A 27,368-nucleotide genomic window follows, 5' to 3' on the forward strand; every position below is an offset into this window, starting at 1 on the left:
TCTCTCTGTCTTTCTTCCTTTCTAATCTTTCCTGCCTTTCTTTTTCTTTCATTTGCAATTCTTTTCTTTCATTTGTAATTCTTTTTCTTTCTGTCTTTCTTCCATTGCTAACTTTTCACGTGCCAAATCTGCCTGTATTTCTAACTCTAATTTTCTGAGTTCAAAGGAAGACTCAGGTTCATAATCTTTTAGGGCAGACTCCTCAAAATGGCCTGAATTAACTAAATGTTTTTGCAATCTTGAACTGTATCTCTCGCTTGCGCATAGATCTTTTGACATCTACATTAAGGAAATTTGCCAGTGCTATGAGGTTGTCTTTTCTGAGGGAATTAAATGTGTCCTGATCAAGGTCCTCCATAAATTCGTCTGGCTTGAATTCCGCCATGATTAAATTTCGCTGAGTTCACAATGTAAAGTAGTTTTGAAAAGCTGTCAAAATGTTGTCAAACGGCTCAAAATATTCGTCTCCCGGACGAGCCCCCAATTTTGTTACGTGCAGAGAAAAACGAACAAAAGGGTGAACTCAGCAGTTTACGTTTAAACAAAATTTATTACAAAAATAAAACTAATTGCTAAGTCAGGGATAAAATACAAGCTTTAAAAGTGTACAGACTACTTATCTCAGCTGGGACGGCAAAGCTCCAGTCTCAGAGTTGTAACAGTCAGTTGGATGAATGAACAGTCCTTGCAGGCTTGAAGCTGCACAAAGTCCACAGTATAAATCCAGCGTTGGCAGTGAAGGTCTTGAAAAGTCTAGAGAATGACTACTGCTGGAGTTTAGTAACACACAAGAGACACGATCCCAAAAGTCTGACTGGAAGCTGAGCACGTCCCTTTTATAAAGGCATATAAGAACAATCTAGAACTTTTATTGACATGCTAATTACTGTTCTAAAATTATCTCCCTTACACAACTAATCAACTTTCCAGAACATTCCAAACATGACTAATTGAATTCAAGGTTGTGAGGTCATCAAGGGCAGTGACCTTGAGAATGTTCTAGACTAATTGAACTCAGGTCATGATGAGTGTGGGGGAAATGACCTACATAACAATATGTATATATATGTGACACCCCGGACAACAGGCAGAATAATGCATCGTAATGAAATGCGCGATCAGCATACGCAATACAAAGGGATAATAGGAACAGTAAAACACGCTGCAAGAAGAACGCACAGCTTGAAAAGTAAGCGGTTCATCAGTTTTTTACCGTGATATAATTATATATATATATATATATATATATATATATATATATATAATATATATATATATATATATATATATATACTTGTTTGCCGCGATATAATACACACACGCACATACACACACACACACACACACACACACACATATATATATATATATATATATATATATATATATATATATATATATATATATATATATATATATATATATATATATATATATATATATATATATATATATACATACGAATTTACAATATCAATACATACGGACAGACTGACTTACATATGATTGTGAGTCAAATAATAATATTCTACATTTTCTTACCTATTGCAAAACCTAGACCAAAGCATGGCGCGATCAACTCATTTATATTGTCTGAAAATGGAATCTATTGTGAAAGAAATAATATATAGTTGTTATGATTATAGTTCATTGCGTGCGTGCTTTTTAAAGAAAAACATGAGTACCACGATAAATGGTTAGGCTGATTTGGTTTGTGTCTAGAATTGGTTTGCTTGAGGGAACATATATTCAAAATGTGTTACGTATCTCTCTCACCATCTGCTCATGAACAAGAAAGGTTAGGCACCTAAAATCACGATGATCGGTCTTTACGCTTTTGTTGCGTTAAATAAGAGTATACTGCCCTCGTTGATTGCCGAAGAGACGATAGTTTAGACCTGTTGTCGAAATTTGTATAACTGCAGTGTTCGATTGGTCAAGTTCGGTTTTAATGAATTGAGCACATAAACAAGAGCGGTTTTAATTGGTCACAGTGGAAAACATTTTTTTAATAATCAGAGACGTATTTTTCAAATAACCAGCGAAATGAAGCGTATTACGACTATTGTCTTTGATTTTTATTAATTTAATTTGGCCATTTTATGTACCACTAGGAATTGTTTTCAAAACTCAACCGTGTTGATCTGCTCCGGAGCCCTGCGCACGAAGTTCGTGAAGACGATTAGTGCGATACCAAAACCACGACAAAATAATGCATTAGACACGTTTCGGAAGCCTTGAAGAGACATGAAGAATTAAAATGCAGAAAATTGCTTTTATTATAGAAATGGTCACGAGATACATTTGAAAGAAACGCTGCTCTAAACCTTGACCCAACCTTGTAATCTGTCCTAATTGCACCGTGAATTTCCCGATCGATGCGGCCTGATACGAAGTACAAGGATAATTCTCCAAACATATGCTCCCCCCCCTTTGCTTTGCTCATAATAACGAAAGTAAACATCCCTTTCGAGCACATGATAATCGCAAACCACCTGTTTTATATTATTGTCGTTGAAGTGCATTGAATCGTTCCCTAGCAACACCCTGGCAACGAGGGAGAATGTTTTGTTCGTGTTTTCCTTTGATTTTTGTCACCGCGAACCGATGTTCGGAAAATTACTCGCATCGTTATCTTTCATGAACAAAGAAATTGATCAAACCCTTTGATGTGTCCTGTGTAATTTCAGGCCCCCTGAAAAAAACGCTTGCTGTAATTGTCAGGCCCCATTGACAGTGGAAGGAACACATGGCCTGTACGTTGTGTACTGACTACCAGCAACATGTTTTGACATGTGTGACACTGTGTTTCTTCTGTTGTCACCATTTATATCCATTTTCTAAAAAGCATGGATGTCTTGCTGTGAGAAGTGCAAATGTTTTATCTCTACTGTTATAAAGCGTTATTATACTTTGGTAAACACTCCATAAATAGCGATCGATAACTTTCGTTTCTGATGGCATGCTGTAGTGGAAGCCACCGCCATCAAAAGAATGCAAAAACACTGACGTTTTTAAAGCGCTGTTTCATTTCTTCATCCCTTTGAAATCGTCGAAGTTATGCAAAGCGCACTTTGTGGGATGAGATTTGAGTTTGAGTTTTTTGAAGAGCATCATTCATTTATGATCGGTTATTTCGCAGTGGGGTCACGTACTTGAAAACTGGGTCAAAGTCACGCGAGGTATAGGCTACAGGTAAGTAAGTTTATTCTCAGTAACAATCACGGCCCCTGGAGCAATTGCCGTGTTTCTTTCAAATAAATTGTACTTTTTCTTTTCAAATGGTTCTAGCAAGCCCGCCATCTAAAATGCTCTCGGCCATCACCATCTATATATGCAGTCGAATGTTGATAACTTTGACGCTGGGCTAGCGAGTACGTTCGCGACTTTGTTGAGTTGCAGTTTGTGACGTCGTAAGTTCGAAGCTATCTCGCGATTGCATTGCCCATGAGCATGTTTATGAATACAGTTGTTCAACTTTATTGAAAAGATGCCAATTTTGTTGCGTACAGTCGTCACAATGTGTCTCGCTAACAGAAGGAAGATTGATATATGCGTGTACAAAGCAGTGTTTTCGTGCTTTTTACGACCTATTTTTTACATAGCGATATTTCTTGTGAGTTTTCCGGATGACCGAACCGATGACGTCTAGTAGCAATTCTCTTTCTAACTACTTGTCGAGTATATTCAACCTAAAGGGTAATAAGTCTACCCCGGCATGGCAATGCCATACCGTGTTGGTATCACCTTTGGAATTAAAATACACACCTTATGTTTGGCGTCTCCATTCATAGCCGCTTTTCTGTATTTGTATTTTAAATTTACACGTCGAAGGCGGGAGAGACACCTATTTGTACGATAGGCAACCTTGCCCTCAATACTTGAGTTTACTCAGGCGTTTAAATATACAGATGTACATTAAGATACGGAATACATGATGTGAATCAGAGATTAATCAAACTCGCATCTCTGTCTGTGTGTTGAAAGCTTTTTGGAAAATGGAATTCAAACGGTACAGCTGCCAGTCAAAATTTTCACTGCCCTTTTGTGCTCTCTTAACACAAGAACAACATTTTTGATGTGATAACCTAGTTTATTTCTCCCGGGCTGAAATTAAACTATTTTAAGAACCTTTTTACCGCAGTGGTTGAAAAGACAGTCTCAACCGGAAAGAGCCATTAATCTCTTAGGAGCACCTCTTACAGAATTAATGCCGTCGATCGTGTTCAAAAAGCCTCTGATAAAAGGCACAGTATATCATTCGTCTCTGCGACAACCCTGGCCGCCTGCTGATTTCAAAGAATGTTTTAAATAGAGGTATTTTCTATTCTCTGGTATGGCGACAGTATTTTCATAGAGCGAAATGCGGCACGCTGTCATTTTTGGATGCTGTACACACACATACAGGCAGTGCTTCGTGTTCAGTTAGGCATGCAAATGAAGACATCGCTGTTTGATGTCTGCTAGAGTTTTTTATTTTTGTTATAGCTTATATTTTGTTGTGTCGAATGGCAACAGCTGTGGTACATATCGAATATATCACAGAACCTAACTAAGGGGAAAAAGACAAAATTAATCCAAGAATTTGCGATATTTGATGAAGGGAACCTACCCAGACCATGCATATACCGGTTATGATCATTCCAAGTAGGGAACATAGCCACCTGAAGGAGAATTTCAGAGAGAAAATGAGTCAGTGTGTAGATTTCAGAGCGTGAGGTCTGCAAGGACAGCGATATGAAATGTACACATTCATCGCACGCACGCACACACGGTACAACATAACTGGACAAGATATTCTGCTACAAGTACAATAGTTAGTCGACAATTCACTTTACACTACAGCAAATGCACAAGACATCGTACTTGACATTGACAGTATTACAAGTTCATTTAAAGGAAATTTGAGAACAAGTCGGAGCGAACAATCGAACTGAAATTCCTGACATTGTGCAAGTCCACTAAAAATACAGTACACGGCATTTCAAGGAGCCAGAGTTCCTCATTCTTTGTCACCATGTGAGGTCCGACTTTTCTGACGTCATTCCGTCAAGTACGCCAAATTGGCTGGACGCCAGCCGGTATTTTGGGGAAGCAAATGAGGTTTCTAAGACTACCCCACGAAGTTTATTTTGCAGAATAAATCAGTGTTCAACTGGCGCTTCGGTTGCTTCAGGAACACACACATTGAGAGATCATAAAATGACGGGGCGCACTACTGATAATTCGTATAAATTTCTCTAAATGACAGTCAACTTGGTCGAAATTTATGGTACGGTTAATTCAGGAGTATATTTACGACAAGATTATAGGAGAAAATTTGAACGCCTGTATCAGTTGATATCATTATCGGGTCATCATGAGTCAAAGGAAAGTGAAGACAAATGTACAATTATCGATCGTATCTAAATACTGTGAATTGCTTTGAGCATTGGCATTAGACGAACTAGACATATTGTCTAAATCGAGGTGTTGCCAACACTGTCAGGTGCAATTAACAGCTAAGCGGTAACATGAGTCGATCATAAAAAATCAATTCTGCAAAAGTTGAAACATTGTTTAGCAGGAGGTCAGACGTAGTCTGAACAAAACCACCACATATGTCTAAGGGACGGACCATTAGATCTTGGGAGGGGGGTGGTCAAAAACAGAAAAAAAAAAATTCAGAGCAGAAAGTTAGGAAAAAAAAAATCTTCAAACTAATTTGCAAAAAAAAAAAAATAAATAGGAAGACAAAGGCGTAAAAAAAAAATCTGCAAAAGTCTTTAAAATTTTGAATTTTTTTAGATTTTACCGACAAAAAGCAAATTTCTGCCTCCAAGCACATTTTTAATTTTAATTTCTACATTTAGAGTGACTGTATCCCTTATACTGGAAGTTGTGATTATCTTATCTTTTCAGGACTTTTGTATTCTGATCACTTGAAAATTATGAAATTATAGAGCCTGTTTTCTACTTGTTTCCTGCGTACAAACCAGCAGGTACAGTAGGTAAAACATTGAAACTATGATATGGTTGTCAAGACAGAAAGTTGTATTTGCCTTTTAAGATCAAGGTAAATAGATGCAGGCCACATCAGTTTCATTTTTTTCACCAGCATTTTATTGCAATGATGAATGCAAGAATGGGTGAACAAGTAGAAACACGTCAATAATGATAAAACAACATATCAAGTCATTATGTATTATTTTGCTTTTAAAAAGGCATTTTCAATTCTTTTTTCTCAAAAAAACAGCCTCAAAAAACAACAGCAACACGTTTTAACATTCAACAATACACTACGTAGAATGCCATCTATCCAACAAATCCCAACACAAAAACACAAAAGGGTCGAACTTTGAAAGTTTCTCGATAGCAAATACTGAATAAATCTGCATGAATAATCGTTTTGTGTAGCAAATTTCAAAGAAATTGGACAAGCCCTTCCAGAGAATACAGATTTTTTGACCATGAATGGCATAAATTGCCCTAAAAAGACAAATATTGAAATTTCAACACATCTATACACATCCAATCAATTTGGGCATGTTGCTACAGAGAAATAGATGTTTTGATCAAAAAGGGCAACAATTGCTCTAAAAACACAAATATGCAAATTTAACTATATTATTTAGCTTATTTTAGCTTCTCAGCTTGTCAAAATCAATTGTAAATCATGAGATATGCATGATGTTTGGTGGGGTGAATGTAGGCATTTCACCACGCAGTAGAAAGGAAAGCCAGGAAACCAAAATAGTCAATTTTCAAAACTATAGAAGCTACTGAGGAGCAAGAAGACCATGTTTCAGAGGAAGATGTGTAATCCGAAAAAAATGCTCCCAAAGTGCCACCAAATAACACCATTTTTATCTCTATTTTTCAAAAGCTCCAAAAGCAGGAGGGGGACACCCCCTCCTGACCACCCCCCGCAAAAATACTCCCCAAGTGCCACCAAATAACACCATTTTAATCTCTATTTTTCAAAAGCTCCAAAGGCAGGAGGGGGACACCCCCTCCTGACCTCCCCCCGCAAAAATACTCCCCAAGTGCCACCAAATAACACCATTTTAATCTCTATTTTTCAAAAGCTCCAAAGGCAGGAGGGGGACACCCCCTCCTGACCACCCCCCGCAAAAATACTCCCCAAGTGCCACCAAATAACACCATTTTAATCTCTATTCTTCAAAAGCTCCAAAGGCAGGAGGGGGACACCCCCTCCTGACCACCCCCCGCAAAAATACTCCCCAAGTGCCACCAAATAACACCATTTTAATCTCTATTTTTCAAAAGCTCCAAAGGCAGGAGGGGGACACCCCCTCCTGACCACCCCCGCAAAAATACTCCCCAAGTGCCACCAAATAACACCATTTTAATCTCTATTCTTCAAAAGCTCCAACACCAGCAGGGGGACACCCCTCTCCTGACCTCCCCCCCCCCGTGACCGCTTGCGTGGCCGCTTGTGGTGCTTGGCACCACATCTTTGCCCTCTTTATCTTCAGACAGCGACGAACTAAAAAAAAAAATTATAAATCTGAAAATTTACTCTGAAAAAAAAATTTGCACAGCTAATCTCAATTGGAAAAAAAAATTTTCACAATTTTCATTGTGACCACCCCCCTCCCAAGGTCTAATGGTCCATCCCTAAGCACTGTCCAAGTCTTATCACTTGCTCATTTCAGGTGTAGTTGTTTTGACTACATCTGACCTGCTGCGAGACAATGTTTCAACTTTGGCAGAGTTGATTTCTCTGTGGTCGACTGGAATTACTGCTCAGCTGATAATTACACCTGACAGTGTTGGCAACACCTCGATTTAGAATATGTGTCTAGTTCGTCTAATGCCAATGCTCCAAAGCAATTCACAGTAAGGTATGTGCACAGCTGTTCAGTGACTTGGGTAAACTTACGCCCTCAAACGGTGACAAAGCGTCAGAAACAGAAAGTGTGACCGTCCTTTGATACCTTTAAATATATCTCGTGTATTTTCAGATTACAAGTATGTGCTCTTTAAATTCCCTTTTTACAAATTTTAACTATCGGGTGCCTTCGAAATTGAAAATCAAAAGATATTGCACACTTTTGGCAAGGGACATTTTTGATAATACCCTTCAAAAATTTGGCGAAAACCCTGGAGTCACGTTGAACAAATGTTTGAGTATGAAAATCAAATTTGTCTTGTATGTCAACTAATATTGAAAATTTAAAATGTCCGTCTGTTTTGTTAAATCCAGCTGGTTTGAAAATATAAATTGTTGATTTTCACAAAAGACAGAGTACACATCCATATTTGTAGTTTTCGAAAACAGGAAGACTACCAAGCATTTCTTTTTTTGCTAAAAGAACCTTGGTGAATTTCCTTTCTTTTTGTAATGTCTCTGATGGGATGCTTCAACTCATCGAAATTCAGACATGAACACTGAGAATTATTTGCTAAAATTATTACACGGCCAGATATTAAAAAGGTATCAATTATAAAAAAAAACCAAGTCGTTAATATACATGTAACTTTCCATAGATAAATATCCGATCTTTCAACGAATGTTTCAACAAGAAAATGATACATGTTTGCCCGTCCAACTTGTTCTCGGTTTGGAATCTTCAGACATACAACTATTGCTTTTATAATTACGTTTGTACTTAAAAATTTAGAACACGGGGTTGGGCTGACCCTTTTAAATCTTGTTTCTTGGGAACTATTTAATTTGCGTTCCTGCATTGCCGAGGAATGACACATTTTTGCTGTTCAGGGATGTCAGAAAATACACACCTCGTCAGAAAGCGTGGAAAATTTAAAAAGGTCGCCTGTGAGTATCGTAGGGTCTGATAGTAAATAAACACGATTGGAACTAAATTGGGATAATTAGATGAGAGTAAATATAACGAAAGTTTGATGAAATCGAAATTTTTACAGCTTAAATTTTACAAAATGATAGAATACTGTAAAAATTAAAATATTGTTTTCATCGAACAAAACAACAAAAACACGTCAATTATTGTATATCCCTTAAATCGTATTCATTTCTATGAAAAGGTGGTATTTTTGTGTAAATGTCATAAAAAAACGACACAAAATGCATAAAATGTGTCTAATTAATGACTTTGAGTCGGGGCACTTTTAAAATGTCCCTTACTTTTTCGTCAATTTGGGGCTTAATAAACATTAAATGTAGTCAGGGCACTTTTGAAATGACCCTGACTAAATAAACCTTAAATCGATCGAAAAACTTCATTTTGGTTGGGGAAAAGTAACAAATCGAGATTAAAACTAGTATTTCAGTACCAAAGAAAGTATAGACAAGTTCACATATTTTCATTCAAATATAAATATTGTTCATAAGTATTGAACAATATTGCATTAGATGGAGTCATGCAATGATTATTACTCATAACATGAGCACAAAAGCGCAAATTTTGAGTAAAATTTAAAAATGGTTAGTAAATATGGTGTAATATTTAACAAATTCCTGAAATTTTTGAGAAATTGTTCCAATCCAATTATCCCAATTTAGTTCCAATCGTGTTAAATAGTACAAATATCAGCAAAATTGAAACTGAGATCGGATGGCGTGAAGCTAGCGGCTCCTTTGTCAGGCTGACGACGGTGAAAAAAGGGCATGCAAGCAAAGTGTTGAACAAAAAAGCCATAGAATTGCGCATCGAGAAAATGGACATGCAGGGAGTTAACGGAGAAGATTGTGGGCAGGGGCTTTTTTGCCCGAAAAATTTGTGGTTTTCATGTCAACTTTGGCTTGAAAGTCTAAAAATAGAAAAGTAGGGGCAAGACCGTGCAAGTTTTGCAGGTGTGCATGGTTACAAACAATACAGATATTGTTGCTAGTGGTATCTGTTGCTTCTGGGAAGAGCTTTGGACGATGAGAGCGCGCTTTGGGTTCAGTTGAACACGTTGGTCGACAACGTTCACCGTGCATACCCCCCTAAGACAGTGTTCAGTATCAACTCCAGAGAGGAAACAATTCACAAACAAACGGCACTCCAAATTGAATTCGAGTTCCAGTGTCTGCTAATTTTGAATTAACAGGGCGTTGGATAGTATCATAGAATAACTCTGAAATTGGGAACTGAGTTTGTAGAGTTAGTTTTGAAATCGTCTGAACATGGGTAGACAGCGAGTATTTAAAAAAAATACAATTTCTAAATTGTCAATCTTGTGGAATTCGTCTGGGGAAACGCTCTCATCAGTTATGTAGCACTATCAAACACGAGGGTGAATGACCAGAGGAGAACCACTGCCCATGTGAAATTCGAGTTAACCCCACTTTTGATCAATGATTGCAACATATTTCAAATTTAACAAATATCGATTGTGCCACTGAAAACTATTATTTATACCATTTGGCAAAACTGTTCGGTACTTGCTGCAACTTGTTGACTGCCCATACTTATTATAATTATGGAAAACCAATTCGCATTTCCTCTTAATAATTGTTATAGAACAATATCAAGAGTATCGGAATAAAACTGACTCACAAACAAACGATACTTGCTATAACTGCAACATTAACAGTAAGAGCTACAAACGAATGATCAGGTACATTGACCTTAAACTGATACTGATCACTGTTTAAATAGAAAACATGAACTTAAAAAAAATTACCTTCCCACAATATTTCCTAAATAACCAAAGGCGTAAGTGCCTATAAGGTAGCCTAAGCTTGGTGCCAACCAAATTGAACCTAGTGAGGGGTCAAAGTGCAGGTGCTAGAGGTTACAGCAAAAACAAAGGTAACGAGCAAATTACACAGTCACAATAAACGATAATGTGTTAACAAATGCAACAAGTACTACGCGGTGGTCAATGTGTTAGTGCTTCTACGCTGCCATGAAAGACGAAATTAGACTGGTTAGTGAAAGAAGGTATGTTAGTTGAAGAAGAAATAAGGCTTCTAAACCCTTAAAGAGAAAGTATGAGAAACTGGTGCGACTGCGCGTCAAGAGTACTTGGTGAGACTGCGCAGAATGGTTCGGTGGACAACGGCATGGAATCATGTGAATGGACAAGTTAGTAGCATTTGTCCAGTGTCTACTGTTTTTGCTTGTTTTCAGGTGGTGACTGATGAAATAGTGTTGACTTTATGCCACCACAAAATGAATATGTATGGATCTTCGCGTACAAGCCGCATCTATGTCACTCGCGAATTTTATAATCATTTGACAGAACTGTGACGTGTACAACTGCCATCATAAGATAACGAAATATTATGTATGAATTCAAGGCGTATAAATGACTTTCAGTCTTTTCTGCGATTAAATATCTGGCCCTTTCATAGGAAAAGCAATAAAGCGTGGGTAAAAAGTTTTCATCGTAGGATTTCGCAATGAGTCAATAATTGAAGGATCAAAATCTTCAGTTCCTAGCGATTTTTTTCAATTTAGAAATTTGAAAAAATACTTTGGCTGATTGAGACAATCCGCCCAGGCTTCTGCACAAATTACAAATTCTCGTTGAGTCTTTAAGACAAGTTACCATTTTGGATAGAAATTTAAATTATTTTGTCAGCAGACCCGGAAAGGTTTAGAAACAGGAAAGTGTTCGGAAACTGCGGATGCCTCGACAGCAAGAGTGTACTTTTGTCGAAATTTTGGCCATTTTGGGGGGTTGGGTAATCAATTTATGAGAAAGTTGCAACGCGGACGGAAAAAAAGCAATACAAATATAAACAGATAAGAAAACGAGGAGGAGGGGAGGGGGAGGGGTTGAGGAATTTCCGTCATGTATACGGTAAACACAATAAGTACTGTGGTATGTTTGCTAGTGGGTGTACCTTCCAAAACGATGGCCCAGGGGGCCAAATATGTTAGTACTTATCAGGTACGAGACGCTAGCAGGCAGGAACGCCGCTCCTGAAAATAAAATATAGAGAGAATTGCAAAGAGGCTGAAAGTTCATCTGCAATGAAATGTCCTGTGGATTAATTATACCCCCCGAGGGATTGTGGAGTCTAGGGTATGGACGTTTTGCTTATGACTGTCGTCCCCACATATAGAATTTATTTTGACCAAATATCAATGTGGTGGAGAAAATTAACTCAATCGAAATCTTAATTATCCGAACAAATAAATTGTAATATATTTTTATATTCTGGCACTATACTAAGGCATAAGATGCACTACAACTGTTGACATGGAGTAATTCGAGCTTGCGTTAGCCAAATTAAAATGAAAAAGATAGTTTGGACGATTGCTCACTTCGCGTGATAGCTGCAATGTCATCGTATTTCTGTTCTGTAAACGATGAATAAACGTTAGGTGAAACGAAGAATGGATTGATTCTGAACTGGCCTTTATTGTAATTGGCATGTGTAGAAATAGATAGAAAGTAGCATTAACGTACTTTTAAACGCCCACAGCTACACTCTGTTGGAATTTGGTGTCACGTTTTACGATACTCGTGTGTTTCACATTTAAGCGTGAGCCTCTGATTAGTCGTGTGAGGGCGTTTGTGAGTTTTCAGATGAAGGGGAGGGGCATGATGTACAAAGTACAGTCGGATGACCAGTTAATCAAATTGAATTAACAATGAAAATTCCGTACAAAACAAACTGGTATACTGTTTCTCGATAACCTGTATTTTGAAGGTTGTGGGTCTATGGGTTCGAATCCCGTTTGGGTTATAGTAAAACTTTATATTCAAAGCAAATTATATCGCCATGGACGCGGCCCAAAAGGATTAAATGTGTTTCAGTTAAATGTCAGTATACAGTTTTTGTTTTTTTCACCGTCAACTTTCCTTTCTTTTCAGCAAATTAATTTTTAACGTCTCATCATAAATCATTTTCTGATATTTTTAATACACTCTGCACGCTCAGTGTGTCAGAAAAACACGAAATGTTAAAGATACCAGAACTTTGACGCACACGAACATGAAAACTAAAGTGAAAGAGAAAAAAGGCGATAGGTCAGATGTGTGACAGAATGAAGGGTTAGAATGATGTGTTCTGTGTTGTCTGTTGTTCAGTTAGTAACGACTGTTAGGAAGCTACGAGAAGTAAAGGAAATGTGTAATTTAGTCTGTGATAGAAATTAGACTGTACACTAACTACATGTGTAAAGAAAACTGCGAATGAAACTTACATAAAAAGAATTACGAGGTTTGAAATCATAGTTACCGATGCTTGCATATGCATGTGAGAGGACAGAGGTGTGTTCAGTGTTGAAAAACAGATATGGGACACACGAATATGGTGTGTGGAGTACCTGTTGAAGTAATGTATATTGTGTGTTTGTAGTGTTTGGAGACACAGAAAGAATGACATTTGTATGGTTAGTGTGCTTTTTATTTTGTTAGTGTTATTTGTCGAATGTTGCACTGTTTTGAAAACGGTCGCGAAAGTTGAGATCAAATAGCAATGATCGAAGGACGATACTAAATCAGCGAATTGATCACGAAACACACCCTATACAGTAATAGAAATTGGCGGAATCATCGCCCCGAGGGCCTGTTGTCAATGGTTGTTTTCCTGGAGATGAGAATGAGTACATATTTCAATGCTTTTACTCTACTTTGCCAAGTAAGGAGGCGTTCTCTTAAAATCTGCTTGATGATCTGTTGGTAAACGGAAGTGACCACGACCGATAATATGTAAATTCTCTACTTTATTCGTGGGCACACCTTGGTTGGAATGTTCAAAGCTTTACAGAGTGAATGTGGTGCCTTCACCGGTATTGCCAAAGATTGAAAAGTAGATGACTAGTTCCAAGATGGCATATAGTAAGAATTTCATCGTCAATGCATTCCTCGTTTCACCAATACGAGAAAAACATAAATTTTGCTTTTTAGGGTCGTGAAACTTGTTTTGTGGAGTAACGACGACTTCAGCGAGTGTCAAAAAAAACAGTGCAACTTTCGACAACGTGACGGCAAGGTGTACGTCTGATGTCAAGACAGTTAGTCTGAGAGCGAGACGCAAGAGATACACGCAACTGAAAGTTTGAAACAGATGAAAGTTATTGAACGTCACTGGAAATAAAGATCAAAGAAGACAGAGAAAGATAAAGGTCAGATACACAAATCATGAGTCTTAAGAATGATAACGAACGCATTAACGGACAACAGTAACAAGAACATTAGAATAAACGCATTAAATAAGACAAATTAATAAACAAAGAAAACGTTACTCAAAAGTTGTTATTTGTCCATATACAAGAAGGTGGTGGTTTGCAATCACTAATCCTCGAGCTCTAAGTTATCCCATGAGCCCCAGGGGGGGGGGGATTTAAACTGAAAGATTCGGTCGAGTATTGGTGCTCCCCTATCTCCGACGGAGATACGCGACGGTCTTCCACAGTTAGTTTATGGTCTATTCATTTGAATCAATAGTTAAATGACGTAATACGAAAATTATTTTCTCTACCTGTCATTACGAGTGCTCTACCTCATCTTTATACTGACCGTTTCTAAGATTTTTGTGTAAACTTCTTATCTTTCGGAGGGAATTTAGATAAGCGATTTGTTTATAAAATGTTTCAATAAAAATATATTCTTTACTCGATATTATCAACTGTGAGCTAGTTCTCCAAATACACCATTGATACAAATGAACGTACGGCGTTCCACTACGTGAATTATAAATTATATTCCTGTGAATTCAGAGCGGTTCAATTAAGACTCGGAAGAACAGCTGACGCCGACAAATGGTCATTATTTTCAAGTGACGTTAAATGGGAAAACCGTCAGGCCAATTCCGCTTGATGATGTCATCCCAAAGCGCGTGATCACATGCTAACTTCATCAATACTACTCATTCGCGTATAATTTGTCTCGAGGGAATTCTACTGGGCCGACGTTGCTAAGGTATTGTATTGACTACGTACCTAACTGCCACTTTTCCGTTTCCATGGTTTCCATCATCCACAGCGGCATGGATGGCTCCAGCAGAGCTATTGCCATGTTGGCGAAACATATGGCGCCTGATAGAGAAAGAAATACAATATGGTCATTTACCGTGTACTGTAACACGGAGTTCAGCACACAGGCTGAAAATATTGTCAATTTACAAACGCACCCAATTTCACAAGTAACGAAGTGTGTGTTTCAGTGCACCCTCACTGAGAACAGTTGTGACACAGAGGTCATTGACCCTGGGGTGAAATTGATGATAGCGACTTTAAAATAGCCTCGGGTTTTCATTGGCCAGAGTCATGACAATGTCCCTTCACTAATAGGCAGGCTCCGAATTTCACACATGTCGACTTGAGTAGTCCTTTAGACGTCAAGCTATAACGGCGACAACTTAATGACGTCAGCACTTCGTAGGCGGCGGTGAAATTAATGAATCGACCATTGAACCGCCCCCACAACCTCTCCAACCGATTTAGACAAGGAGAAGTTCGCAATAAGGGTTTTATCGAGGATTGATCGATAATATTCCCCGATAAGATTCGCAACTGGGACAATTCGAACGCACCTAATTGCGTAGTGTACAAAGAGACGAAAAATGTACGCGAATGGGATCAAGTAAATATGTGTATCGCACAAGGGCCATAGAAGATTTTCTAAGCCACGAAACAGACTCATCTGCGGAGGTTTAACATTTCGAGCTGTCTGCATAATAGGTAAAACCGATTTAGTAGGCCTTTCAAGCATGGTAAAGTGCATGCTTTCTTGAAAACGATACTGGAAGGGAAACGAAGGGCTACCGATCACACAGCTGTCATGCGCATACACCCGACAAGGAATAAGCTTATAATAAATATTTTATGATGACCTGTGACCTATCTGAAATGTAGTAGTTAGTTAACTCACAACAATGACGTATTTAATTTTGAAAATATATTTTCAGCCCTGTCTATATTCCTTCCAAAGAACCTCTGGGTAGAGCGCAACTGAGACCACAATGAGACCTTATTGACGGCAAATTTCGGCCACATTCATGAGTACATAGTATTTTTTGAGATCTTGCCGACACGTGTGTCCGAATCTGAGATTTTTTCGCCAAGCCCGCCAAAAATTTACTGTGACGTCGCTTCGGGAGAGGCAGTCTCCCTCAGCGAGTGAATGTATGTATGAATTCACTCACCTGCCGCTATGATGATGTAGGGGTCACGGAGCAGGGTCAACAGCGGCGTGCCTTCCATCTGCACTTCCTTTCCGACGCCTGACTTTAATACTAACAGTTGTAACACTGAAGTAAAATAGATACAAAATAAATGAATATCATTTATTTTTACATGTGAAACTGAAAAAATCTCACATTACAGCAAAAGTTTCGCTCTATATCATTCTTTCTCCAATCTGAAAATTGGAAGAAATATATATTCAAGCTTGTAAAAGAATATTTTAGGTAAGTTGTAATATTATATTGTTGTATTGTAATTTGAATTCTGAGTTTCGCAGTTTTGAAGAAATAGACTGATAGTTTTGATAAGGAAATAAAAAAGAACGTTTAGGTCTAGGAAACGAAGTTGGTCGCCCTTTCCCAGTTAATAGTACACTGTTCCATCAGTTGTCAAGGCAGAAACCAGTGATTTATTCATTGAAACTACTTACTCCCATCTCCGAGTGCTAGTGCTGCAAGGATAAAGAACGGTGCTTCTTTTCCGAGGAATTGATAGACGACGCCCCCAAACGGCGGACCGACTGAAACGAAGGGAGAACCTATTGTGTTGCTTCCCATTACAATAACTGTACAACAAAGCAAATATTAATGCACCCACTTCTCACCAGCAGGTGTAATCAGCATAAATTGCTAAATGAATTACATGTCGCTGAATAATTGTTTTTGTTGTACTAAATTATAGTCTCTGTTGACGAAGATATAACAAACACAAGGAAGTCGGGTACTCACTGAGCACGCCTAACGCTAATCCGCCGAGCGCTATTCCCATGGCGTTGCCTCGTTCTTCGTTGTCGGGATATCTCTCGGCTAGCATGCCCATACCTGAAACATACAAGATAATTCAGATACTTCAATCACATCTTCAAGGACGTCACCTGAAAATCGTCAAGCTGAGTATTCAACATCAGTGACCATGGCGACGTAAGTAAGTACGTGCAAAATGTCTAAATTTTTTGCCGAATACTGATGTAAGAGCTCTATAGTTTCTTCAAATTAAGGATTCAAAAGTGTCAGTCGCTCCAAAGTCGTGCTAGAGTCAAATACAGCAGTGAAAGCCAACATTTTATCTAAACTTCCCTCGTTAAAAGTCTACAGAAAACGAAAGGGCCGGGGTCAAAAACACGATTTCAAATGACAATATCCCTTTTCTTCCAGGTATGTAATTTGCCATGAGAATCCGTACAGAAAATCACGTAGTTCGTTGTAAGTGGTAAACATATAGCTTTCCGTAGGTTCATGGAATTGCTCGTCAGGTGTTTCAAGTGTTGGCGATGATCGCACAGTTTGTACGCTAAATGCCGCTTAACGACACTGTCAGTGGTTCTGTATATTTACAAGGGCCAGGTGATCGATAGGCCGCCATTTTTTTATAAAAATGAATCTGTTTCCCGGTTCATACCTCGAATTTATCCATCGAACAAAATAGAGGAGATAAATGGTTCTTGTATACGCTTTGTTATTTTGATGTGGAATTATTACAGATAGAGAGACAGACATAGAGAAAGACTGAGCGACACTGTGACAAAAGTACAAATGCAAAAAGGCAGGATAACATAGGGTTTCAGTCTTCTGCGTGTAAGTGTATGTAGATGAAGATTTACTTACCCGCGACAGATGAACACGCAGAGCCTATGCCTTGGAGCATCCTAGCTATCAATAATACTGTATATGACTCTCCTACTGCAAAAACTATCATGGACGAAAAATATAATATAAAACAATTTTTAACACATAACGCATTTAAATATATGTTTTTATGTTTTTAATGTGAAAACTCATTGTTGGCCATTTACGTATGGTTAGTTGTTCAAACAATGATGTCACCGGGATAGAGATTAATCTGCACTGTGTGGTGCAAGTCGGTGGTGACAATTCTTTAAAGGAGCGTTGCCGTCACTAAAATCGTAATCTTAATTTGTCAAGAAATAATCCAGCTTCACTTTCACACCATTCTTACAAGTATTGTAAGAGCTCAACCGATTAAATCAGTCTGGAAATCAATTTGTCTTCAACCAGGTGGCCTAAGGCTACATGCAAAGTAGTGTAGTCAACGAAAGAGAGCCTTTCAGGGCGCTACGGTTCAATTCATTATTTGCCATGGAAAACAAACTTCATGTATTTAAACAGCTCTTGTGAAATTTCGCAATAAATAGTACTTTATCACTGAGCCGGAAAAATTCACAATCTTTTTCCGAGCAAGAGTCAAGAATTCGCAGTATCTTATCATCCGGTGACCTTTGAACTTTACTAGGCGGCACAGAGTGCGCTTCAATTCTTTGTACGTTTTTTTCTTAGATAAATTGTCACCTGTTGCTATGGAAACAACAAATCCTTGCTTCCCGCTCTACACCTTATACTCACTTATTGTCGCCAAGAACATGATAACGAAACCGGCGAACATTGGAATACTGTACCCTATTCTGAGAATTAAGAGAGAAAAAAAGATATTGAAATAAAATACTTAATTGCAACTGCAAGATTTCGTTCACAGAATAATGGTTTTAAGGTAGAATGCGCCTCTAGGACAGATATTTGGAGTCTGATCTACCACTTATGGGGCTCATTTTAAAGCTCTTGGAGTAAGAAAAATTTTCATTGTCTTAGATTTTCGAAAATCGAAAATTTTATTTTTCCTCAAAGAGTTAACACAGAGATGGCAGCTATTTTGAATTTCGGTGTATGTTTTTCGATATCGATAAATGTTAGGTAATTTGTTTCTCTGGTGCCAACATTTGCAAAGTGACCCCTGATTTATTCTTTGGCGAGAGAATGGTCGAAAGTTTTTGAGCAAACGTTTTGTGTTTATCACTCCCTGGGCGCATACTATCTTAAAGCTACGAACAAGAAGATATCGGAAATGTTTATCGACGCCGTTAGTTCACCGGAATATCACAACACACACTGGTGCAGAGGAAAATATTAAGATCTGAAGTAACGTGAGCTAATCCATCTGGTGTATCGACAAGGCATTGTGAGAGGAATAAAGACGCACAAAAATCACGGTCCCTAAGGATGTGTTATTGAGTGGACAAAGTCGCGCTTTTACAACTATTTGGTCATGAAAAAATGAAAATCCTTCTCAAACTCCAACAATTCACTGAAAGGCTGTGTATATATGACAGATTGTCGTCAAATTTATGTAGAGGTTTGCAAATTGGTATCGCAGCCGATTGCTCATTAGCATATATATTATCAGCATACATCCGGTCCGCTTGTAAGCATACATTTCTTGAGGCTACCAACAATCATGTCATTTCAATATTTGCTTAGTTCTTCTATATTTAGCGGGAGGGAGGTAAAATGTGTACATTGTCAAATTCCAGTAACCCTCAGGCTGTTACAGCATATTTTAAAATGCAGAAAAATGTCGGAGGTAAGTTACTTCTAAAACATAACAAAATTACAAAAATAATGCAAAAAGGGAGCTTAGTGTATCCTTAAAGGGGCACTCTTTAACTATCTAACTAACTGAATGTTTTAAGTGTTTTTAACTGACCGGTACAATATATTTTAGCAGTAATTCTATCCTTGGCAACATATTTATCTCAAACGCTTAAATCGATGTTAAGTGGGCATTTCAAATGTAAAATGTCTATAATTCTGTTCTCTGATTTGCGGTCAGCCAATCCTATAATTGACAACAGTACATTTAACTGCACATTGCACGGCACATATACTAGTAGTTATGAAAAAGTGAAATAAGCCATGGGAAGTTCATCGTTGAGGGCGCACTCACTTATTCGTCAGCGGTCCTATAAACGGATTGGTACACAACTGAACGAACGCTTTCGAAGCGAATAAGAGTCCCACTTCGACATTTTCGTCTCTTAAATCTTGAGCATAGTCACTGTTTGACCCTGGTGTTGCCGTCGTGTTCAAGTACACCGTTACGTTGCACCACGATGTTACATTCTCTAGGTCACAAAGGCTACGGGTGTGGTAGGTTGCGTTCGACAAAGAGCTACTGGTATTTGAACTGGAATTCCCCGAACCGTGTCCGTCTATATTCGCGTATTCTTGTGGATGCTCTAACCTAAATAAGTAGTCTGGAATTATTGGAACTGGATAATACAGAAAATGATAAAGAGATGTTAGAAAGTGTTTTCTGAAATGACTCAAAAAAGGCATGACAACTGCTCCGACGATTATTTCTAAATATCAGAACCGAAGGAGAAAGAATATTTTACTATCTAATAAACTGCTAGTCCAAATCTACAGATGTTTATTACCTATTTCCAAAAAGAGATTCCAAACAGATAGTCAGTTTCCTAATGCAAGAAAAGCCGGCTATCAAAGTTCTACGTAGATTACAGAAATCTTGCAATAGTTATATTCTGTCAAGTGGCAATATCGACCCTTTCAGAATTATTGACCGTTTCCTGATAACGGCATCGATAAACAAGTAAATTTTAATGCGTTTATTAAGCTAATCCTCCAGTTAACCGATTTCTTTCAATCTAAGGGCGTCTCAGATAAAAACACAACGAGCAGAGGAGAACTTTATGACTTTAATGTAATGTTCTCCAACTCAATACAATCGTTAAGTAACTAGCACAAACTGTCACTACCAGGCCGACTCTCCTTTACGAAAGCTGCAATTTAAGGCCAATATTTCACTGTTATGATATGATGATATCATAACAATGACGAGAAGAATATTCGACCAATACGAACATTGTTTGTATCCATGCAATGTAAATGTCGCCCATTTCTCCCATGTGAACTTATTACAAGGACTCGCACAAGCTTAGCTGCAGCAGGACTAGTAATTTATCTGTATTGTCTGCGTGTGACATTATGAAATGTATTTCATAGACATAATTCGCATTCGGGAACAGTCATCTGGTGCGTAAAACCAGCAACGTGTGTGCATTGTCCACATTTCGTTGAGCGCTAGCTATCTATTCAACAAGTACGCTCCTCAAAATGGTAGCCGGAATCACTGGCTGGTGATTTAAAATCCCCGAGACGCCTGCCGGTTGTATGAAGCTAGAACTGTAAAAAATGCCTGAAACTCTCTTTTAAAATAAAAAAAATTCTCCTAAGTTAAAACATAGCCCCTACAACTAGTGAAATCTTGCTGCATAACAACCCTGGGTTTGTGTTTTGATAGCAGATATTCACAGGTTGTAAGACACAGGAAGAAATAGAGCCACTTACCTACAGTCGTCAAAAGCATATTATCTAACAGCAAGGCTACGAAAACGATGAACAAAACTAGGCGTCTTGATGACCTGATATCTGTGATAAACCCTTTCCAAGTAAACTCTGCTCTCCACTGCTTGAATTGCTCCTGCTTTCTTGCGAGCCATGAAGACATTTTTCTTTCACAATCTTCAGGGTTTTTGGCGCGTCTTCAGGGTAAGAAAGTCCGAGTCAAACCCGTAATTCTCTGCAGACAAAGAGAGAGGGGAAATATCATCTGAGGTGTTAAGGAGTTGAACTAACGACTGCGAAGATCGTTATGATTTGGCGATTTTTTTCACAATATACCGACTGACTCAACTGCAAGGGAGTGTTCCTCCCCATTCGCAAAATCCCGAAGCAATCGCGAATTTTCACGCCATGATGTTACAGGAAGAAAATGACCATCCTCCTGATTATTTGGCCGAATGTGATGACGTCAGCAGACGGTTTTTCACGATATCAAAGCGCACCCGAACGCTCATGTGACCTATCCTCGCTACTCAGCAGACCTCACGAGTTAGTCCTTACATAACTTCGTTTCCATAACGCAGGCATGTTTTTCGACCTGGAGTTTTTACGATATTTACTTTTCATCTTGCCGCTCTAACGTTAAGCCTAAAATATATTTACATGTACGAAATACTTGAGTTATTAAATAAACCTTGAAATTCTTTCAACACGGCTGTTCTATATCTCTAGATTTATTTCCAAATTCCACACGAATCGAGCGTGTGCTTCTTTGAAGCAAAAAAGTGGTGGAATTAAGAGTTTTAAGCTAACCGTAGTAGGTTACCTCCCGCTGAGCAAAACTGAAATCTTTTGGAACTCCTTTGCAAATATATCATCATTAATCAATCTCAGTGTTATAATACGTCAGTCCGGTATACGTGCTGGTGAACGACGGAAGTCGTGAACAGTTTCTTTCTGCGCATGTGCGTGTAAACGAAGTTTATATACAGCTTTGGCAACACAGGTAAATCATCTTTACAACTAGAGCGTTGGTTTTTTACCTGTTTGCGTTTTTAATTGATCATATATCAAACATTGCTATTAGTAAAATGTTTCCATGTTTTGCAGAACCGGGGTAACATAGAAAGTGTTACCGGTGGTTAAGTTTTCGTCGGCAACCCGTAGAAATCAGCGTTTTCTTTTCTTTATGAGTTAAGGTCAGACGGATGTAACAGGCAAATATCAGATTATATGAATGTTCAAATATTTACAAAAAATACCAAATTTTCAAAGTTGTGAAAACAGTGTTAAAATACTCTTGATGTACAATATATACTTTCCTACTGATGATGATGATGATGATGATGATGATATGATGATGATGATGATGATGATGATGATGATATGATGATGATGATGATGATGATGATGATGATGATGATGATGATGATGATGATGATGATGATGATATGATGATGATGATGATGATGATGATGATGATATGATGATGATGATGATGATGATGATGACGATGACGATGATGATGATGATGATGATGATGATGATAATGATGAACATGACGATTACAATGTTTATTGGTACTACTAATTGATAAATCTTTGAATCAGCGCGTAAAGCATCTTATTTTGAACAGACCTTGATGATTCTCTTGAGAGGTAAAGTGTTTTAATGGTTTTGAGATTTATGACCATTCTATATTTCTTGTTGTTCAACGAAGCATAAACGTACAGTAATTTGGCATGGCTTTATCTACAAAGAGGTATAACAATATACATGAAAACCTAGAAAGTAGCAATTGTTCTCTGTTGATCATTTCTCTCTTTACGGAAAGTTTCCATATTTCCTGACATTTTGTGTTTAGAACAGTGGATAATTCCGATCAGACTATCGAGGTAGCAGTCAGACTATCGAGGTAGCGGCCAGGCAATCGAGTTCACACGAATCTAAATTTATCAAAATGTCAAAAGTAATGTCTGTAATTGGCTTCTGTACAGAGGATGCAGCTGCTTTTTTTTGAATTATATGTAATAAATGTCCTTCTGTCAGCAAAAGAATTTATGTAAAGGATGGAAGAAAAACCTTTTCAAATTAAGTCAGATTGAGATGCGATTTTTAGGTGTTTTGATCATATTCCTTTCAAACCCATCGATAATTCGCCCGTAATGCAAGGTTGCCTGTATTAAGTTTGCAGCGGATTCTATTTACCAATACAGAAATCCATAAATGTTACAACTGCCATTAATGTACGTATATGAAATGAGTAAATACAATCTTACTGCATTATGACGGTGACTGTGTGCTTAGCGTGTACGTGTACCCTAAGCGACGCTTTGCTTTTCACGCTACGGTTCAAGTCATTATCGCGCTGCGTGACTGGCGAACAAAGTCCCCGTTCTCCTGCAGGCGTTGGCGAGAAGTGCTCTACACAACAGAATTACCCTATACGACTCTATTCACGCGAAAGAGCAACAACATATTCTGTGATTTAGGCCAGGGTTGTTGAGAAGTCAACCGAAAGAAGGTATGATTTGATTTGTAAATACGACACACTGAGCATCATCCGCATCGAAATCTCCTTCCCTCTAAGCATGCGATAAACATCTCCATCCTATGCTCTGATACGTATATTGAAAAAGTTCGAATCTTGCGTCAGTCTGATATAAAATCGAATATTAATTCAATTTTAATAGAATTCTCATTTCCTAAAGAGCATGAGGAAGCGGATATTTCCTTTGCCATGGAAACAACCGTGCTTTTCAGCGGCTCGTCTTGGTAACCGACGGTGAGCTTCAACTGCGGTTTCCCCTATCAACTCGGTGAAAAGTCAAATTTTTCCATGAGCAAGAAATCGAAAAAAAAAAGTAGGCCTAATTACCGTGAAAAAACCCAGTGAATCTACGCTGCCGTTAATGCTTCACTCACAAACGTCAAAAACGTATGCCATTCGGAGCTAACTGAACCATCGTCAGGGATCTAGTCGCATTATTAAGGTAATCATTAAATTTGATGGAAACCACATTAGAAACGAGCCACTATTGACGGAACAATAATGGCTTACCCAGTCGCTGTCTGAACTGCTGACAACGTCTTAAAAGGCCCCAGGAGACCAATTGAATTACGGCCTTTTATTCATCATTTCGGATTGTATTAAACGTAACTGCAGCACTGCGGCGCGGGGATGGGAATTTCCTGCCAGATTCGGCAGAAAATTGCAGGTTACTTTTACGAACTTTGCGAGGAAAACGAAAACTGTGTAATCAAAATTTCGCGGAACGATTACAAATGTGACCAGAAGAAAAGGTCTCGTTGAAGTTTCGTCTTGTCATTTTCTGTCAGGTTTGTCAATGTATTAATTGTAAAAATTATTCATCGGTTTTAATTAAAAAAACACGAAGGTATTTTTTTCATCTTCTGAAAGACATGCTGATTTTTGGTTTATACCAGAAGAGAGCTACAGTTGTACAGTCACCCAAACAATGAATTAAGTTTTACACAAACAGGCATACGGCATTTATAAATTATGTACAAATACCAACGTCATTATAGCGTTACAGTTTACTGATGTGTCCGAGCGGCTGACCTGTCTTGAAAGCAAAAGACATATTCTGGAACGGGAATATCGCGAGAGTTGATATGACTCGATCTTTTCCAGGGACAGTATGAAACCTGTAACATTTAATGATCTCATTCGGTATTTTGTGTTGACGATGTGTTGCATCCCTATACTGAGCTACTCACGGAACCATTTATCAAGCAGCGCGAGAATTCACGAGATCTTGCGTAAATGTACTACTTTCGTGACATTTTCCGTCGACACTGGACAAACAGTGGAACAGCGTATCATCCACACCGTCGGAGGCTACACTCAAGTCGAGTGTTTCATATAAATTATACAGATACCCGCATAAAATTTGACTTTCACATGACAGGAAACCATATTGTGAGAGTAAAGTCTTGCGAGATCTCGCAATAAGCGTGAAGTACGCTATCGTGAGAGTATGACGACTTTGCCCATACATGTATTGTTGGAAAACTCAATAGTTTGAAAGATTGGCATACCGCAATGTTGTCGAAATATAATTTTTGACTTAAAATGGCAAAAAAAGTACTAAAAATCGCATTTCATACGCACACAGAGGCAGAGCTGACAGAGAAGGATCGAGACAACCACGGAAGTAAACTATCGATGACTCTGTATACATTAATGTTGTAGTTGAGATCATCGACAGTAGAAAATGTATCCCTTTTCTACCTTCTATATTGAGATGAAGAACACACAAAGTATAGCTATATCATACCTAACAATAAAATAGTAGAATAATAAAGGAGAATTATCATTTTGCTGAGATATATCTTCAATAATAACTTTAAATATAAACTTTTTTGAAGCTGGCTCACATTTTTCAGAATAAGCTTACAATGTTCTCTTCTACAGAAATAAAAAAGAATTTCAGAAATAAGATATGTCGTCTTCAGTCACCACTCAATACTCTGTTTAGTTCATACCGTTGAAACCTCTCACCAAAATCGATATTGAGGAGACTCTTGGTTTCCGTGGCAACCATAAATGACTTTATTTATGTTCTCAACCGTAAAATTGAAAGACCATGAATTTTAATTATATTGTTGGAAGGTATTTCCCGGATTACGAGAACAGCTGATGGCAAAAAATAGCCTAGAAATCGAATTGAAACGGATACGTTGGTGATTCAATTTTCTCCCATTTTTATAGATCGCATTAAAAAAATCTATTATGCTACGATAATTCGAAATGTTGAGGTGATATGAAGGTATGGAGATATGTTGAAGCAATATTCAGACGTATTGTTTCCGTAGCGTGACATTCATTCGAAATCTCTGTGTTATTTTTCGAACAGTTTCTATCACACAAGACTGTCCTGATCGTGTTTGTGTTGCTTTCCTCCTTCTCTAGATTCACACTTGGGCGAATCAGAATCAACATAACACGTACTGCACCGAATTGCACCGAATTGCTGATTTGCTTTCATACAATATATTTTGCTTGATTTGTCATTGAGATGCAAGAAGACGAGCAAACAGAAAATGACAGAGAGAAACCGGTCTATACAGCAATATTTTACCATCGTGTCGTGATTGTTATCGCTCGTATAAAAAAAATCGAGCCCCTGACAGTGATTTATTTTTTCTCTGACAGATCAAAATTGTGCAAAACAAGAATCGCTTTTATCGAAATATTGTCATCGTTGTTTACGAAACAAATTTCAACACCTTTCCAGGATGACATAACATTTCCAAGCCGATGAACAAGTTGATTCGTGTGATACAGTAACGAACTTCTTAATTGGAAACAGGACGTGTCAGGGCGTCTGCGAATTAATCAATGATCAAATCATTATGCCTGAGAAGAAAAACAATTTCAGGGCGCGAGCACAAGTTCCACTGTCAGTGATATCAATGATGATAAATCTACTGCAAAGAGGGGGAAACATTGTCGCACGACCTGGAAATTTTAATGGGGTTATAGTGGCATAGATCGTGACCAAAAAACTGGCGCGTGACGAAGACAGCATGTTGAAATTTCATAAGTAACGTGTATGTGTGTGCGGTGCAAATAATCCCGGCGCCGTGAAACGTCAGTCAGATCCCCGTGTCGCGTCGGCGTGTTTTCATCGCTGTTTGTACATTGTTAATGCACAGTGTCAAGAGCGTGATATTTGACAGAAAACTTGAGGAATCGTTTGTATCGCACTGTCAAGTTCATCCGAGTACAGCGTCATAAATACCGACACGAAATAATGTTATTTGACTCCAAAAATGAATTATGATAGAAACTTTAGGGTATAAATGAAATTTGACATACACGCGGACATTGTTGTCTCGATGGCAACGCAAACAATCTGTAATTTTACAAATTGCAGGTTTAAGTGTTTGATGATGAATAATTTTATCATTGCTCGGTGATTCCAAATGGACTCAAAAGTTAGTAATACGGTCATACTCCGAAGGAGTGGTCCAAGTTCCCATTCGTTCCATGATTCTACGGCCATCATAAGAAGCTGTTTCAATGCCCGGAATTTCAAAGCACTGGTCAGAATGTCTATACCAGCTTACTACATCATCTAATTTGCGAGTACAGCCATTCAAAATAGTGCTATCAAATTATGAAACAAACACT

The 27,368-nt window shown here is 38.1% G+C and overlaps 1 protein-coding gene across 7 annotated transcripts in view; it reads right to left on the reverse strand.

Annotated features, from left to right (window-relative positions):
• The window catches only part of LOC139119989 (synaptic vesicular amine transporter-like), a 57,439-nt gene that overhangs the window by 11,400 nt on the left and 18,671 nt on the right, over positions 1–27,368 (reverse strand). For 3 of the 7 annotated variants that reach the window (XM_070683964.1, XM_070683970.1, XM_070683965.1), the window contains exons 2-12: positions 21,215–21,446; positions 19,791–20,115; positions 18,416–18,474; positions 17,660–17,743; positions 16,784–16,876; positions 16,486–16,575; positions 16,016–16,120; positions 14,811–14,906; positions 10,594–10,672; positions 4,613–4,664; positions 1,543–1,606 (exon numbers count right to left, since the gene is read on the reverse strand). In XM_070683964.1, coding sequence (XP_070540065.1) covers positions 1,543–1,606; positions 4,613–4,664; positions 10,594–10,672; positions 14,811–14,906; positions 16,016–16,120; positions 16,486–16,575; positions 16,784–16,876; positions 17,660–17,743; positions 18,416–18,474; positions 19,791–20,115; positions 21,215–21,374 — 1,207 coding nt within the window. In that variant the 5' untranslated portion in view covers positions 21,375–21,446. Of the gene's footprint in view, positions 1–1,542; positions 1,607–4,612; positions 4,665–10,593; positions 10,673–11,761; positions 11,841–14,810; positions 14,907–16,015; positions 16,121–16,485; positions 16,576–16,783; positions 16,877–17,659; positions 17,744–18,415; positions 18,475–19,790; positions 20,116–21,214; positions 21,515–21,560; positions 21,679–27,368 lie in introns of those variants that run through there. The other 4 variants (XM_070683967.1, XM_070683971.1, XM_070683969.1 and 1 more) reach the window with 3 other exon arrangements.

The sequence above is a fragment of the Ptychodera flava genome, chromosome 20 (genome assembly GCF_041260155.1).
Source record: "Ptychodera flava strain L36383 chromosome 20, AS_Pfla_20210202, whole genome shotgun sequence".
Lineage (NCBI taxonomy): Eukaryota > Metazoa > Hemichordata > Enteropneusta > Ptychoderidae > Ptychodera > Ptychodera flava.